Source organism: Rana temporaria, chromosome 2, assembly GCF_905171775.1.
Source record: "Rana temporaria chromosome 2, aRanTem1.1, whole genome shotgun sequence".
NCBI lineage: Eukaryota > Metazoa > Chordata > Amphibia > Anura > Ranidae > Rana > Rana temporaria.
In genome coordinates, this window is record NC_053490.1 from 40358941 (window position 1) to 40374740 (window position 15800).

General features: G+C 44.2%; 1 protein-coding gene across 5 annotated transcripts in view; it reads right to left on the reverse strand.

Annotated features, from left to right (window-relative positions):
• Positions 1-15800, reverse strand: part of NOX4 (NADPH oxidase 4) — a 333977-nt gene that overhangs the window by 152215 nt on the left and 165962 nt on the right. For all 5 annotated transcript variants that reach the window (XM_040340122.1, XM_040340120.1, XM_040340119.1 and 2 more), the window contains one exon: positions 11352-11412. In XM_040340122.1, the coding sequence (XP_040196056.1) occupies positions 11352-11412 (61 nt within the window). The remainder of the gene's footprint in view (positions 1-11351; positions 11413-15800) is intronic.

Below are 15800 nucleotides of genomic sequence, written 5' to 3' on the forward strand. Positions count from 1 at the left end.
CTCACCTACTATGTAACTATGTAAGAAAGATCTCTGAGGAGATCTTAAAAGCAAATGCCACGCTTACGCTATTCTCCACCTATGCTCTTTTCCTATGTACTTAATAATCTTTCACATGTCCTTTCCTTCTCTTGTATGGTTTACTGAAGCCTTTGCGTATCCCGTATCCAATCGTCCTTAAGATTGTCATATACCTCACAATTTTTGTCCCTCCCTGACACTTAAAGTTAGGCGCATCCATGGTATTCCTCTTTCTACCTAACTCCCAGACATTATTGTCCTACCTGGTTATGTTCTTATTTACTGGCGTCAATTACTTCACGATTTGGGCACCACTTGCCTAACGAATTCTGATCAAACTGTTCTTGATGTGATCGCTTTATTACATTGTACTAATATTATGGTTGTTCCCATTCTCATTTCAAAGTAGGTTAATTGTACCTCTCTTCTTGTGATACAAAGTTTGAAAGTGACATGTTCATGGTGTCTTGTCCTTTTCCTTTCCAGTAAAAAATATTTGAACAAGAAAAGCCAATGCCACCCAAAACTGATAATTGGCAGGGGTCAGTTGATTCATCCAATGGCTTCCTAAAATTATTTTGAATACTTCGGCAGAAGTATTAGCTGCCTAAAGGTCCGCGTCTTAAGTGGTTAATGTATATGAAGCCTCGTACACACGACCGAGAAACTCGACGGGCGAAACACATCGTTTTGCTCGTCGAGTTCCTTGTTAGGCTGTCGAGGATCTCGGCGAGCCAAATTTCCCCATTCCTGTCAAGGAAAAAGAAGACATGCTCTATTTTTGGCTCGACGAGATCCTCGACAGTTTCCTCATCGAAAAGTGTACACACGACCGGTTTCCTTGGCACAAAGGCCTGAAAGTTAGGTGGAACTAGAAAATCTGGTAAAGATCTCTTGCAAATTAAACACCGGAAATCTATATGAAATTAGTAATTGAACATAAAAATAAATGCCACCCATAATGAAAATGGATTGGCCGATTCTTTACTTTTCTTAAAGTGGACTGAGCATCACATACATTATTCATGTTAAGTGCATGCATGCTAAGTAATGTCTAAGACTGAGGCCCCGTACACACGACCAGTTTCCTCGGCAGAATTCAGCTTCCGACCGAGTTTCTGGCTGAATTCTGCCGAGGAAACTGGCCGTGTGTACACTTTCGGCCGAGGAAGCCGACGAGGACCTCGGCGAGGAAATAGAGAACATGTTCTCTATTTCCTCGTTGTTCTATGGGAGCTCTCCTCCCGCCGAGGTCCTCGGCGGCTTCAGGGCTGAACTGGCCGAGGAACTCGACGTGTTTGGCACGTCGAGTTCCTCGGCCGTGTGTACGAGGCCTGACACTTACAAGTATTTATTATCTATCAAAGTACTTCCACTGGCAATGCATTCATTTGCTTTTATGTCAGAAAAGAACAGAGACGTCTTGGTTCATGTATCTCAAGGGTCAGCTTGTACTTTCTGGACTGAGATGCCAGCTCAGAGATGACACAACTGTGTAAATCCCAGTGCCTGTGAAGCTCATGGCTGGCTGACACAGACTAGACTCCAAACTCTCACGTTGTGACTTGCAGCAAAGGTACAATATTGGAATCTGATCATCGGGAGGAAAGGAGTCTAGGGAAATGCTCGCTATCTGCAGCAAACTGATGACTTCAGCCCAGCCTAAGTAAAGTCTCGGGACTAGAGCTCAAGGACAGCTTTTAAATGATAAAAGGTTGGGCTTTTTTCTTTTTTTTTTCTTTTTAAAAGTTTTATTGTTTCTGTCAGGGGCGGACTGACCATTCGAGCATTAGGGCACTGCCCGAGGGCCCCATGCCACTAGGGGGCCCCATCAGGGCTGCCAGGCTCAGTAAAACCAGGGACAGTATGTAAAAAATCTGTGTTTTTTACATCTGTCCCTGATATGTCCGATACGGACATGCTTTTGATATGAAAATACTGAGATTTTAGCTACCCAGCCACTGCACTGTCTCCTGGCGTGGTGGCCATCTGTAAGTCCGGGGGCCCCATAATCTTCTATTGCCTGGGGGCCCCATGAGTTGTCAGTCCGCCCCTGGTTTCTGTATATTGTGACATGTCGGGAATAAATGCATGCACATGCGTAAAGCTTCCAAAAGGTCCACTTTATTGTGCCAAACCAAATTACGAAACATTAACCACAGAAGACACACTGGGTCAATTAAATAAAGGCAAATAGGGTGTTCACTTTTGCTAGGGAAGTTGTACTTTGCAAGGGAATATTTCCTCAGAGCTTAGTGAATGAGGTGAAGCTTTGCGACTTCCATCATCCATCATCATGAAACTTAAAGTGGACCTTCAGTAATATTTTCAACTTTCCATCTATTAAATCTTCTGCCCAAAAACAATTCTGTCAGTAAATACCTTATACAACCCACTTCCTGTTTCTTGTCTGGTCATTAGCCTAGGCTTATGACATCATGTACAACTCTCTCACTCTCGTGAGTTTGCCAGGAAGGGAGGGGGAATGAGTCATATGAGGGCCAATGAGAGCTGCATATCTGCACAGTGTGCATCTGTGTGTCTGTGTAAATCCAGGAAGTGAAGAGGCAGCTGCTTCAGCTGCCCACAGTTAAAATGGCTGCAGCCAGACAGAGATTTCTGCAGCATATTTGGCAATTACAAAATCACAGTATATATAAAATAATATACAAAGTGGTTGGAGGGAAGCTTCAGAATGGTAAAGATATTTTTATTACAAATCATGTGAGCAGACTGCAGTTCCTCTTTAACCACATTCATTTAGCACTGGAGAAAAGTCCCTTTAGCAAAGTGCAACTCTCTATTCAAAAAGAACAGTCTGTTGGCTTTTAGTAAATCAACGCCATAGTATCAAGGACTCCATATGCACCAATATAGTGTTCATGTACTTTTTTTGCAAGAATATCAAAGCTTTCCATCAAATCTACAGTCACTTACGTTTATTGTCCTAATCCACGTTTCCAGACATTTCCATTAGTAATGTCTTCTTCCTTACAGACTTTAGGTCATGACACAGGAAGGAGTTTACCAGCTGATCTCATTAGCACACACCCTGCATCATCCACCCACCCATTCCCAGGTGCACGTAAATGAAATGCAATCAATCAGTAATCACCCTTCTTACTAAATACACAACCAGATTCCATAGTGTATGGCCATCTTTATACTACATAGGAGGGAGTGGACAGAAACACTCTGCAACCAAGCCCCATTTTCAAATCTGCATAGTGGGAACTCGCATTCCCACATTTGTTTTTTTGTGAGGTGGGAGGTGTTTTGGAGCATTTTCACTCATCACATATAGGGAAGCCCATCCTACACACAGCAATCGCCCCAAAGAAGCTTCAGAAATAATTTTTAGGCTTCATTTCTACTGGCGTTTTTACAGACACTTTTTTAGCCTTTTTTTACAGCTTAAAAACGCCTGTCCATGTTTATTTATTTTTTTGTGAGCTGGAGCTCAAAAACGCAGCGGTAGCGTTTTTGAGCGTTTTTGCGCGTTTTTGAGCGTTTTTAATGTCTGGCGTTTTTACAGCTTTATTGCTGGAGCCACAGAACGCCCTGGTCAAAAACGCCTATGCCATTTGCAGCTTAAAAACGCCTATGTGGGCATGATGCCATAGAATAACATGGACAGGCGTTTTTAAGCTGTAAAAAAACGCTCAGAAAAGTGGCTGTAAAAACGCCAGTGGAAATGAAGCCTTAGAGTGGAGCTTGGTGTGTTTTTACTGCAATTTTTGGTGCAGCACATTTCTGAAATGAAAGGAAACACACAGATGGGCCCCATTCACATCTAGCATAGTGGGAACACATGTTTTGTGTCTCGTTTTTCCTGTGACACACATAGGGCAGCCTGTTGATTTAAAGTGGCTGCACTACATGTGGTTAATGGGACATTTTAGCATTTTGTGGGTTATGTATTTTTTACTGTGCATTTTGCAGCATTTGTCCCTTGTTTTTTTCACATGGCAAAATGTGTGTTTGCTTCTGTGTTTGGTTAACAATTAATGGCACTGAAAGCGCATCTAGTAATTTTAGGTGTATAAACATGGCCATACACTATGCAATCTGATTGTGTATTTAATGAGAAGGGTGATCACTGATTGATTGCATATAAAAAAGATGCACCTGGGAATGGGAGGGTGGATGATGCAGGGTGTGTGCTAATGAGATCAGCTGATCAACGCCTTCCTCTGTCATGACCTAAAGTCTTATCAGGAAGAGGACATTACTAATGAAAATGTCTGGAAATGTGGATTAGGAGAAGAAAAGTAAGTGGCCCAGATTCACAAAGCACTTACGCCGACGTATATCAAGCTACGCCGACGTAAGTGCAAATCTGCGCCGTCGTATCTGTGCACAAGACCCACAAACAGAGATGCACCTAAAAATAGGCTTCACCCTGCCGACGTAACTTGCTTACGCCGGCGTAGAGTGGGCGCACATTTAGGCTGGGCGCATAGTGCCACTCCCATTGATTAGCTATTCAAACATGCAAATGAGGGAAATACGGCGATTCACAAACCTGCGTGCGTCCGACGCAGGCTACTAGAGGTGCGCATAAGCTGTACGTTTGGCCTAAAGTTATGCCCCATAAAGGAGGTGCAACCCAGCAGCAGACATGCAAAGGTCTGCACCAAGGAACACAAGCCGGCGCATTTTACGTTGGACGTGTGTCTGGCTGGGCGTAGGTTACGTTCACGGCGTTCGCAGTGATCCGGCGTATCTTAGGCAGTTGTTCCGACGTGGTTGTGGGCGCAGGGGGATGCGTCCACATTACAGCGCATGCGCAGTTCGTTATAAGTACTTGTCTGGCGCTCGGCCCATCATTTGCATGGGGTCACGCCTCATTTGCATGGGTCACGCCCACTTCCACCTACGCCGGCCTGCGCCTTTGATACCCATGCCAGGCTGGCACAGCGTTGGGAGCACTGGCTTTCTGAATTCAATGCTTGCCTCTCTGCGCTGCGTCGGCGTAGCGTACATTGGTTACTCTACGGCGGCGTAATGTGCGCCGTGGTCTCTGTGAATCTGGGCCAGTGTCTTTAGATTTAATGCAAAGCTTTGATATTTTTGCCAAAAAAGTACACACATGCTCTATTGCTACATAGGAGGGCTAGAATTTAGAAAAAAAAGTGTAAAAGTGTCAATACCAGGCACCTTTCCCCCTTCCTGCCCAAGCCAATTTTCCGCTTTTAGCGCTATCGCTTTTTAAATGACAATTGCGTGGTCATGCAACACTGTACCCAACCAAAATAATTGTGTTCCCAAAAATAGTCTGAACATTTAAAAAAAAATAGTTTTTTCTTTGTTTTTGTTACACAACTTTGTAAATAGTTGGGTTTTCTCCTTCCTGCAGTTATGGGCACAGGTGGCACAATGAGGTGGCACTGATGGGTACTAATATGCGGCACTGATAGGCACTAATAGGTGACACTGATGGGCACTGATAGGTGGTACTGATATGCAGCACTGATGGGCATTGATAGGCAGAACTGATGGGCACTCATAGGTGGCACTAATGGACACTGATAGACGACACTGATGGGCACTGAAAGGCAGCACTGCTGGGCTCTGATAGGCGGCACTGATGAGCACTGATAGGTTGCACTGATGGGGACGGATGGGCACTGATGTACACTGATAGATGGCACTGATGGGCATCACTGATAAGGAGACACTGGTGATGGGTACTGATTGGCATCAATTGTGGGCACAGATTGGCATCAATTTTGGGCAATGGTTGGCATCCCTGGTGGCCATGTGTGGCATACCTGGTGATCACAAGTGGTGGGCAATCCTGGTGGCTTCCCTGGTGGTCTTGGGTAGGCATACTCAGGGGGCTGCGCTGACCCCCCTGTCAGAGGAGCAGTCGATCAGCTCTCCTCTACTCGCGCCTGACAGACGTGAACCGATACATGGTAAAGAATCTCCGTCAGAGTCTCTGTCAGACTGATACGCCACACCACCGATCTCTGCGCTGCACTCCCCCGCAGGCTCGTGCCGGCTCGTTATCATGATCACTCCATATGACATCCGGTCAGGATAACTAAACCACTTTACGCAAGTCATATTGCTATATGGCAGGGGAGGTCAGTTGTTGCTGGGAGAGATCTAGTGATGCTGGCTGTAGGGAAATCTGTTGTTGCTGCTGGGGGTCATTTGTTTCTGGGGGGGGGGGTATTTTGTTGCGGGTGATCCATTGCTGCTGGGGGGTCTATTGTTGCTGGCTGCTGAATAGTCTATTGGTGCTAGCTGCAGGGATTAGACCTGTGCAATTCGTTTTGTTCCAAATTAGTTTTTTAATGAATTTCGACAAATACGTTAATTCGGAAGTCCAAATTAACGAAAACCTGTTTAACAAATTTTTCTGAATATTCGTAAATTCGAAAATTTGTAAATTCGTACATTCGCACATTCGTACAATCGTAAATTCGTAAGTTCAAAGATTTGGAAATTCAAAAATGTGGAAATCTGAAATAATAATTAACTAATAAATAAACTATTACTAACTATTAAATTATAGGTATTGTAATATCCTTTCAAATTTGGATGTTAGTGAACGTAACGAATACAAATTTATCCAAAGTTACGAATTGTCCAAAATAACGAATGCTGTATCTAAACGAATGGAACGTAATGCATTAATAATAATAAACAACAATAATAATAAAAACATTTTATTATTATTATCTATTAATAATTTGTTCCGTTCATAACTTCGGATAAATTTGTATTCGTTACGTTCACTAACAGCCTAATTTATAAGAAAATTCCAATACCTATAAATTTATAGTTAGTTATTATTAAAAAAAAAAAATCAAATTTACGGGTTTTCTGATTTTCTCATTTCAAATTTCCAAATTTGTAGGAATGTACAAATTACGATCATAAAGAATGACCCATTATCATAAAGAAAGACCAAAAAAAAAAAAAAACTAACAAAACGAAAAGTAACACATTTTTTGGCAGTGCACATGTCTAGCAGGGAGATCTGTTATTGCGGTTGGGGATCTTGTGTTGGGGGGGGGGGGGGGGTTGCGGATGGTCCATTGCTGCTGGGGGAATCTATTGTTGCTGCTGCATGGGATCTATTTTACTGCTTTTCTTGTTATCTTGTCTTGTTACCTAGCACTACAATTTTTACTTGGTTCTGTGTTCTCTAAAATGAGCAGTACTGGGAGGTTTGTAGGGGGGTGAAACCAAAGAATGGTGCAGGCAGTGGGTAAGGGGTGGTTACAAGGGGTGACTTGGAAAGGGGGAGTTCCTGCACCTATTGTCTGAGAAAAAAAGTACCATCATCTTCTAACAAGAGCACTAGAGCCTACTGAGAATCACAAAAGACAGCTGCGCCACTGTGCCTGGAGACTAGTTGTGTCCAATGCCTAGGGCTAAATGGGCAATTACGGGGCAACAATGCCAAACTCGGTTCCTCATCACCAAGAAAAAAAATACCGTATTTATCGGCATATACCGCGCACTTTTTTCCCCTTAAAATCGGGGGGGAAATTGTGGGTGCGCGATATACGCCGATCCCCGCTGTCTCTGAGCCGCTAGCCTAGAGTCGAGCTGAGTGTACTGCGCACTCGGCTAGGCTCGGCCACGCTCGGCTCCGCCCGCCGCAGCCTAGAGCCGAGTGTACTGCGCACTCGGCTAGGCTCGGCCACGCTCGGGTCCGCCCGCAGCCATGCAAGAGGAGCCAAGAGAATCCGAGAGGAGCCGAACACACAGGAAATCCGGCTCCTCTCGGCTCGCGCCAAATCCAAAAACGAACACCGGACACGCTGGACGGAGACGAACACATGAAGGGAGGCCGCAGACGGACACCTCCAAAGCCCCAGACGGACCCCGCGCTAGGAAGCCGCAGACGGACACCCACAAGGCTGGACGGACCCCGAGCAAGATGGACACCGGACAAGGCCGCCGATGGACGCAGGGCAAAAATTTTAGGTTTTTTTTCTTTTTTACCTTTCTAAGCTTGGGGTGCGCATTATACGCCAGCGCGCGGTATACCCCGATAAATACGGTAAATAATGAATCTAACTAAAAGCTTGATATTCCAAGTTACGACGGTGGTTCAATACTTCGAAAACATAAAACTCTCAAGTGTTTGTGTTACCATAGTCACCCTATCACACTTAACAAAGTATCCAATACCTTGACACTTAATTAGAAAACACATCGATATGTCAGTGACCAGGCTGCTCCGTCTTGTACATAAAACCCCTCTCATTCAAATACTCCACTTGCCTGCTTAACCTTTTACCTGAAATTCCCACTGATCCCTAAGTAAATTAAATCATTTTCAATTATTCCTAATGAGAATCGCAATGAACGTCCCACAAACTGAACAAAGCGGAGCACCGCAGTGGGGTCTAACCTCTACAGCGCACCGCGGCGTTCCTCTGCCTACCTGCAAATGGAGCTAGTTATACCGTTCCTGGCAGTACTCTGAGCAGCACTAACACAAAGCTATGGTAAACAGCTGTCAGTGATCACAAACTGTAATTGTTTCATTAACAATTTTAGCATGTTAATTATCAATCTAACCATCTGCTATGTTTTAGAAAGTGTAAAAAGAATCAAGAGGAGATAAGAACTTGCAGGTAAAAATGTGCCTATAAATGTGCTGTGTATTTATATGGATGGAGTCTCTTAAAAGGTAATAGGACTGTTTACCTATGGTTACCGTATGGCCTCTGTTGCCCTCCTAACCCCAATTAGAAACAAAGGATGCGAGCGTCCAAGTTTACAGTAGATCCAGTATAAATGCATTCGTCTTGATACTTTTATATTATCATTATTAAAGCGGAGTTCCGGCCACAATTTCACTTTTTAAATATAAATACCCCTGTAATACACAAGCTTAATGTATTCTAGTAAAGTTAGTCTGTAAACTAAGGTCCGTTTTGTTAGGTTGTTACAGCATTTAGACACTTTATAAAATAGAAATTGACTGGGGCCATCTTAAGTGTGGGCATCATGAAGCCAGACTGTATGACTTCCTGGATTTCAGCCTTGCAGATCTTGCACATGCTCAGTGCTGCACAAGCAGTGTAATAGGTTTCAGATCAGGTTTCAGCACCTGTACTGTCCAAGTCACATGATTCTTCGAGACTGGGGAGTGCACAGACTCCTGGAAAGTTACACCCACTACATTCCCAGGAGTCTGTGCGGTGTAGGTTAGGAAGCTTAAGCACCTAGGTGCAGGAAGTGGGAAGATTAACTATTCTGCCTAGCAACAACACTTTGAAGGCATCTAAAAAAAAATGTTTTTTCTTAAAGGACTAATGACATTTTTTTAAAACTACTGATGTAATGTTATATTTATGGGTGGAACTCCACTTTAATGTTAAATCCAAAATTCTAACAATAACTTACAAAGCCATCCATAACTCCTCCCAAGACCTCCTGCTCTCTAGCTCGATTTTCACCCCTCCCATGTTTGCCTCCAGGACTTCTACCAAGTTTTTCTCAGTCTATGGCAGTGTTTCCCAACTCCAGTCCTCAAGGCACACCAACAGGTCATGTTTTCAGGCTTTCCATTATTTTGCACAGGTGATTTGATCAGTTTCACTGCCTTAGTAATTACCACAGCCGTTTTATCTGAGGGAAATCCTGAAAACATGTCCTGTTGGTGTGCCTTGAGGACTGGAGTTGGGAAACACTGGTCTATGGTACACCCTACCCCAATCTGTATATCTCCTACTCTGTCCACGTTTAGGTTTTATCAAGACTTAGGGCTCTTTCACACGGAGCGCCCGTTCAGGTCCGCCTGACAGTTTTTTTTTCTGGACCTGAACGGGCGCTCCGTGCTCCTCTATGGAGCCGTAGATGTCAGCGGTGACATGCCCGCTGACATCCGACCCGCTCCGATCCACCAAAGTGTGACGCAGGAAAAACTTACTTTTCCATCCGTCTGGCGGATTACTGATCTGCCCCGTGTGAAAGGGGCCTAATACTGGACTTATGCCTTGTACACACGATCGGAATTTCCGTCGGGATAAACTCCGACTGATTTTTCTGACGGAATTCCGTTCAAGCTGTCTTGGATACACACTGTGACACCAAATTCCAACCGTCCAAAACGCAGTAAAGTACAACACTACGACGAGCCGAGAAAAATGAAGTTCAATAGTTCAATGCTTCCGAGCATGCATCGACTTGATTCTGAGCATACGTGTTTTTTTCTTCGTCGGAGTTCCATACAGACAACGGAATTTTCCTATTTTTTTTCATCGAAAAAAAAGAGAACATGTTCTTTTTCGATGGAAAAACTCTGATGGGGCACACACACGGTCGGAATATCCGATGAAAAAATTCCATCTGACTTATTCCATCAGAAATTCCGATCGTGTGTACAAGGCATTATTGGAAACTTGTGGCAGTCCATTGCATGTTCTTTGGACTGCTCCAAAAGAACCATAGCTCCCAACTGTCCCTGATTTGGAGAAATGTCCCTCTATCCCTCTTTCCCCCTCATTTGTCCCTCATCTTGGTCTGATCTATACAATTGTACATAAAATGTACTTTTTATCTTTCAGAAAGTGTTTCCAAGTGCTAAACTTTTCATCCAAATTCCAAAATGCTGCATTTGTAAATTTTAAAAGCCAATATAAAGGCATAGTGCTAAAAATAAAGCCCTTGTGGATTTAGTTAACTTTTTTGGTTAATTCTCCTTTAAGGGGGTGTGGTAGGGGGCATGTCCTTTGCCTACATATGATTGCTTGTAGGTGTCCCTCATTCCCATCTCAAAATGTTGGGAGGTACGAAAGAACCCATATCTCATAGAACTAGAGATCACCCACTTGATTGAATCCTGACAAGGCCACCAAGGCCAGGCCTCGAGGCGGCAGTGGGTGCAGGGCCGGCGCCGCAGCAACGGGGGGGGGTGAAAAAATCCTGTCATCCCGGTGTCCTGCCGAAAAAGGTCCCCTGGCGGATAAGGTCCCCCGGTACTGAGCAGGCGCAGCATGGAGCCGCCGTAAATAGCCAAAGATGTAGAGCTGAAAGTCAGCTCTACACGGCGCCTGCGCAATGACTATGACACATGACGCACGCTCCCGATGCTAGTGCTACTCTGCAAGGGATGACACACCCCCAGCTCTTTAGGACTAATGGTGATGTCATCATCAAACTCCTGTAGTAGCATTGCTGGCAGCAGTGAGCAGCTCAAAAGAACCCACTCGGTAACATCCAATCCTATTAGCACCCGCCCTGCAGTATGTACTAAGCACCTAATAGTCTTGACAGTAATACATTGAATGGGCAAGGTGGTTTCACTTTAAACACAATTATGAAATAAATAATTTGCAAAACACGACACTTACCTGTCCAGTCTCCCACTACCTTCATGTGAACAGCAAAGGTTGCTTTGGTCTCTGTAGGGCACTGAAATTTAAATAAACTGCAATCAAATTAAAGCAAAATGGAAAACAGTCAGTGCAAATAAAAGAGAAATGCAGACTATTATAGCACATCTAAAATGGCTGTGCACCGACGTATCTCATCCAACCTGATGGAGCTTGAGAGGTCCTACAAAGAAGAATGGGAGAAACTGCCCAAAAATAGGTGTGCCGAGCTTGTAGCATTATACATAAAAAGACTTGAGGCTGTAATTGGGGCCAAAGGTGCTTCAATAAAGTATTGAGCAAAGGCTGTGAATACTGGGCCATATTCTAAGTATAGTTACGACGGAGTATCTCAGGATACTCCATCGTATCTCCCTTTTTTGACCCGCGTATCTATGTGAGTGATTCTTAGAATCATTTTCGCATAGATACGGCCAAGATCCGACATGTGTAAGTCACTTACACTGTCGGATCTTAAATGTAATTACTCCGCCGGCCGCTAGGTGGCGTTTACGTTCAGGTCTCATTTGTTTATGCAAATGAGCCTGATACGCCGATTCCCGAACGAATTCGCGCCGCGTAACCGTCGCTAACGTCGTTTGCGTAAGCGTAAGGTTACCCCTGCTATATGAGCGGTAACCTTACGCCAGTCCCACGTACGCCATGTTAAGTATGGCGTCGGGTCCGCGTCGTATTTTCCCGTCGGGTACGTCGTTTCCCTAAGTCGTTCTTGAATACGACTTTACGTCAATGACACGTCTGCGTCATTGACGTTTTACGCCGAGAACTGGAGCATGCGCACTGGGCTATTTTAAGCCCGGCGCATGCGCAGTTCGTTCGAATCGGGGGCGCGCTTAATTTAAATACAAGCCGCCCCCTTGGATTTACGCGGGGATTTGCACAACTGCAAACCTACCAAGAGATGGCCGTCCACCTAAACTGACAGGCCGGGCAAGGAGAGCATTCATCAGAGAAGCAGCCAAGAGGCCCATGATAACCATGGAGGAGCTGCAGAGATCCACAGCTCAGGTGGGAGAATCTGTCCACAGGACAACTATTAGTCGTGCTCTCCACAAATCTGACCTTTATGGAAGAGTGGTAAGAAGAAAGCCAGTGTTGAAAGAAGTCCATAATAAGTTACAGTTTACGAGAAACCATGTGGGGGACACAAATACCGTATTTGCCAGCGTATAAGACGACTGGGCGTATAAGACGACCCCTAATTTTCCAGCTAAAATGTTGGTTTTGGGATATACTCATCGTATAAGACGACCCCTCACTGCGCCATTATTACATGCCTCGCTGTGCCATTACTACATGCCTCGCCGTGCCATTATTACATGCCTCGCTGTGCCATTATTACATGCCATGTCATTGGTTTCAACGTGAACGTAAATGACGTCCAGCCCCATTCACGGACGACTTACGCAAACGACGTAATATTTTCAAAATTCAACACGGGAACGACGGCCATACTTAACATAGGATACGCCTCATATAGCAGGGGTAACTTTACGCCGGGAAAAGCCTAACGTAAACGGCGTAAATGTACTGCGTCGGCCGGGCGTACGTTCGTGAATAGGCATATCTAGCTGATTTACATATTCTAGGCGTAAATCAGCGTACACGCCCCTAGCGGCCAGCATAAATATGCAGTTAAGATCCGACGGCGTAAGAGACTTACGTCGGTCGGATCTTAGTCAAATCTATGCGTAACTGATTCTATGAATCAGGCGCATAGATACGACCGGCCAGACTCAGAGATACGCCGGCGTATCTCCTATGTGAATCTACCCCAATGCATTTTGCAGATAAATCCACTGTATCAGGACTGGCAGTGAAAGGGTTACAAGTAATCTGTACAATTTCATTGATCTCAATATAGTGGTCACAAATGGTTTAAGCCATTATATGGTTACATCGATCTACAAATATACACATTACCACAAGGGAATAATTAGGTTATTCCTGTATGGGACTAAAGCCTGATACACACGCTCGCTTTTCTCGCCGAGTAAACCGTGCGTGTGTACGAGGATTTCAGGTTTCTCGTCTGGAAATCTGGCCAGAATCTCGACGAGAAAAATAGAGATCCTGCTTTCTATTTTCTCGTCGAGATTCTTGTTGGCCTGTTTCCCGATGAGAAACCCGAGAGTCTGTATACTTACCTGTCGCTGTGGAAACCCGTGCATGCTCGAAATGACTTTGATGCATTACCTGGCATAGGAAACGACGATCAGTGACGTCACACGCCAAGCCACGCCCCACACAGTAAGAATCACTCCCTTACACTTAACACCTTCAGCGCCCCCTACAGGTTAACCCCTTCACTGCCAGTGTCATTTCACAGTAATCAGTGCATTTTTATAGCACCGATCGCTGTAAAAATGACAATGGTCCTAAAATGGTGTCAAAAGTGTCCGATGTGTCCGCCATAATGTCGCAGTCACGATAAAAATCTCTGATCGCCACCATTACTAGTAAAAAAAAATATTAATAAAAATGCCATAAAACTTTCCCTATTTTGTAGACCCTATAACTTTTGCGCAAACCAATCAATAAACGCTTATTGCGATTTTTATTACCAAAAATATCAAGAAAAATACGTATCGGCCTAAACTAATGAAAAAATATATATATTTTTTTGGGGGATATTTATTATAGCAAAAAGTAAAAAATATTGCATCAAAAATAGGCGATCAAATACCACCAAAAGAAAAGCTCTATTTGTGGGAAAAAAAGGATGTCAATTTTGTTTGGGAGCCACGTCGCACGACCGCGCAATTGTCAGTTAAAGCGACGCAGGGCCGAATCGCAAAAAGGGGCCTGGTCCTTTAGTAACAAAATGGTCCGGGGCTTAAGTGGTTAAAAAGCTTATTAAAATAATACTTCATTCAAATCTATGCAAAACAGCGAGTGGGGACACATTTATGTTTCTTGCATAAAAAATGCAACATTCAGCATGTTTACACAACGCTCACCAGTGCACAACGTTGATCATCGAAGCTTAATGCACTTGGTGTGAACAAATCCTTATTTCAAGACGTATAGCCAGATTTATAGACAGTTACGCCGGCGTATCAGTAGATACGCCGTCGTAACTCTGAATATACGCCGTCGTAAATTTAAGCGTATTCTGGAAACCAGATACGCTTAAATTAGGCTAAGATACGAGCGGCGTAAGTCTCCTACGCCATCGTATCTTAGGGTGCATATTTACGCTGGCCGCTAGGTGGTGCTTCCGCTGAGTTCGGCGTAGAATATGCAAATGACTAGATACGCCGATTCACGAACGTACGTGCGCCCGTCGCAATTAGTTACGCCGTTTACGTAAGAGATACGCCGGCGTAAATATAAAGCTGCTGCCTAGGTGGCGCAGCCCATGCAAGGTATGGACGTCGGAACAAGCCTATCTTTTTACGTTGTTTGCGTAAGTCGTACGTAAATAGGGATGTGCGTAAGTTACGTCACGTCGTAGGCAATCACGTTGGGTCACCAGTCATTAACATAAAACACGCCCCCTTGTTCCACATTTGAATTAGGCGCGCTTAGGCCAGCCCATTTACACTATTCCGCCGTAACTTAGGAGGCAAGTGCTTTGTGAATACAGCACTTGCCTCTCTGACTGACGGTGGCGTAGCATATACGCGATACGCTACGCCGCCTCAACATTAAACCGGTCTATATGAATCTGGCTAGTATTCTATATTGATACATTACATCCTTCTATTGAAATAACAGAACCTTGCACGTCCTTGCCACAATGTCAAAAACATCGTACTTACCAACAAAAGGTTGTAGGAACATTTTTATTTATACCAGCTCTCAAAGGTATAACTAAAAGGTATTTTTCTTTGTGTGTACAAACCTCAGAACATTCTTTGAAATATTTTTTCCGCCTAATTTCTCATTCTCTATGATGTTATAGATCTAATATAGAAACATTCCAAACATGTACTGCACAATATAAGGGCTGACATATGATTCATAACATCTTCTCTAATTCAAAACCATCTTTCTTCTACGTAATAGGCTAATCCACAAGGCATGCAACATCTTTCATCTGCAACCCTTTTCTTATATTTTTCTAGTGCTACCCTAGAGTGCGCTACTAGAAATAGAATAGGCAATATACTATAGTCTGGCCCAGGGATGAACCTGAGTCACTGAATCTGGGTCAGGGTTATTAGAGGTTAGGGTTGGATGATTCATCCTGGCAGCTCTCTGGTGCCAACCCGTTTCTAGAATGTTAGAGAACGTTCTGGAAGATAGGGGGTGGGGTGGTTGCCTTAAATATTTATGGGCCCTTAGCCAGTCCCCAGGAGTGAGCCTGCAGGGGACTAAGGAGCCATAAATAGGTCAGCAAGGAAATCAGGTGGAAGATGGAGAAACAGTGCTGAGGAGAGGCTGTCGGTGGCCCTTGAGGGA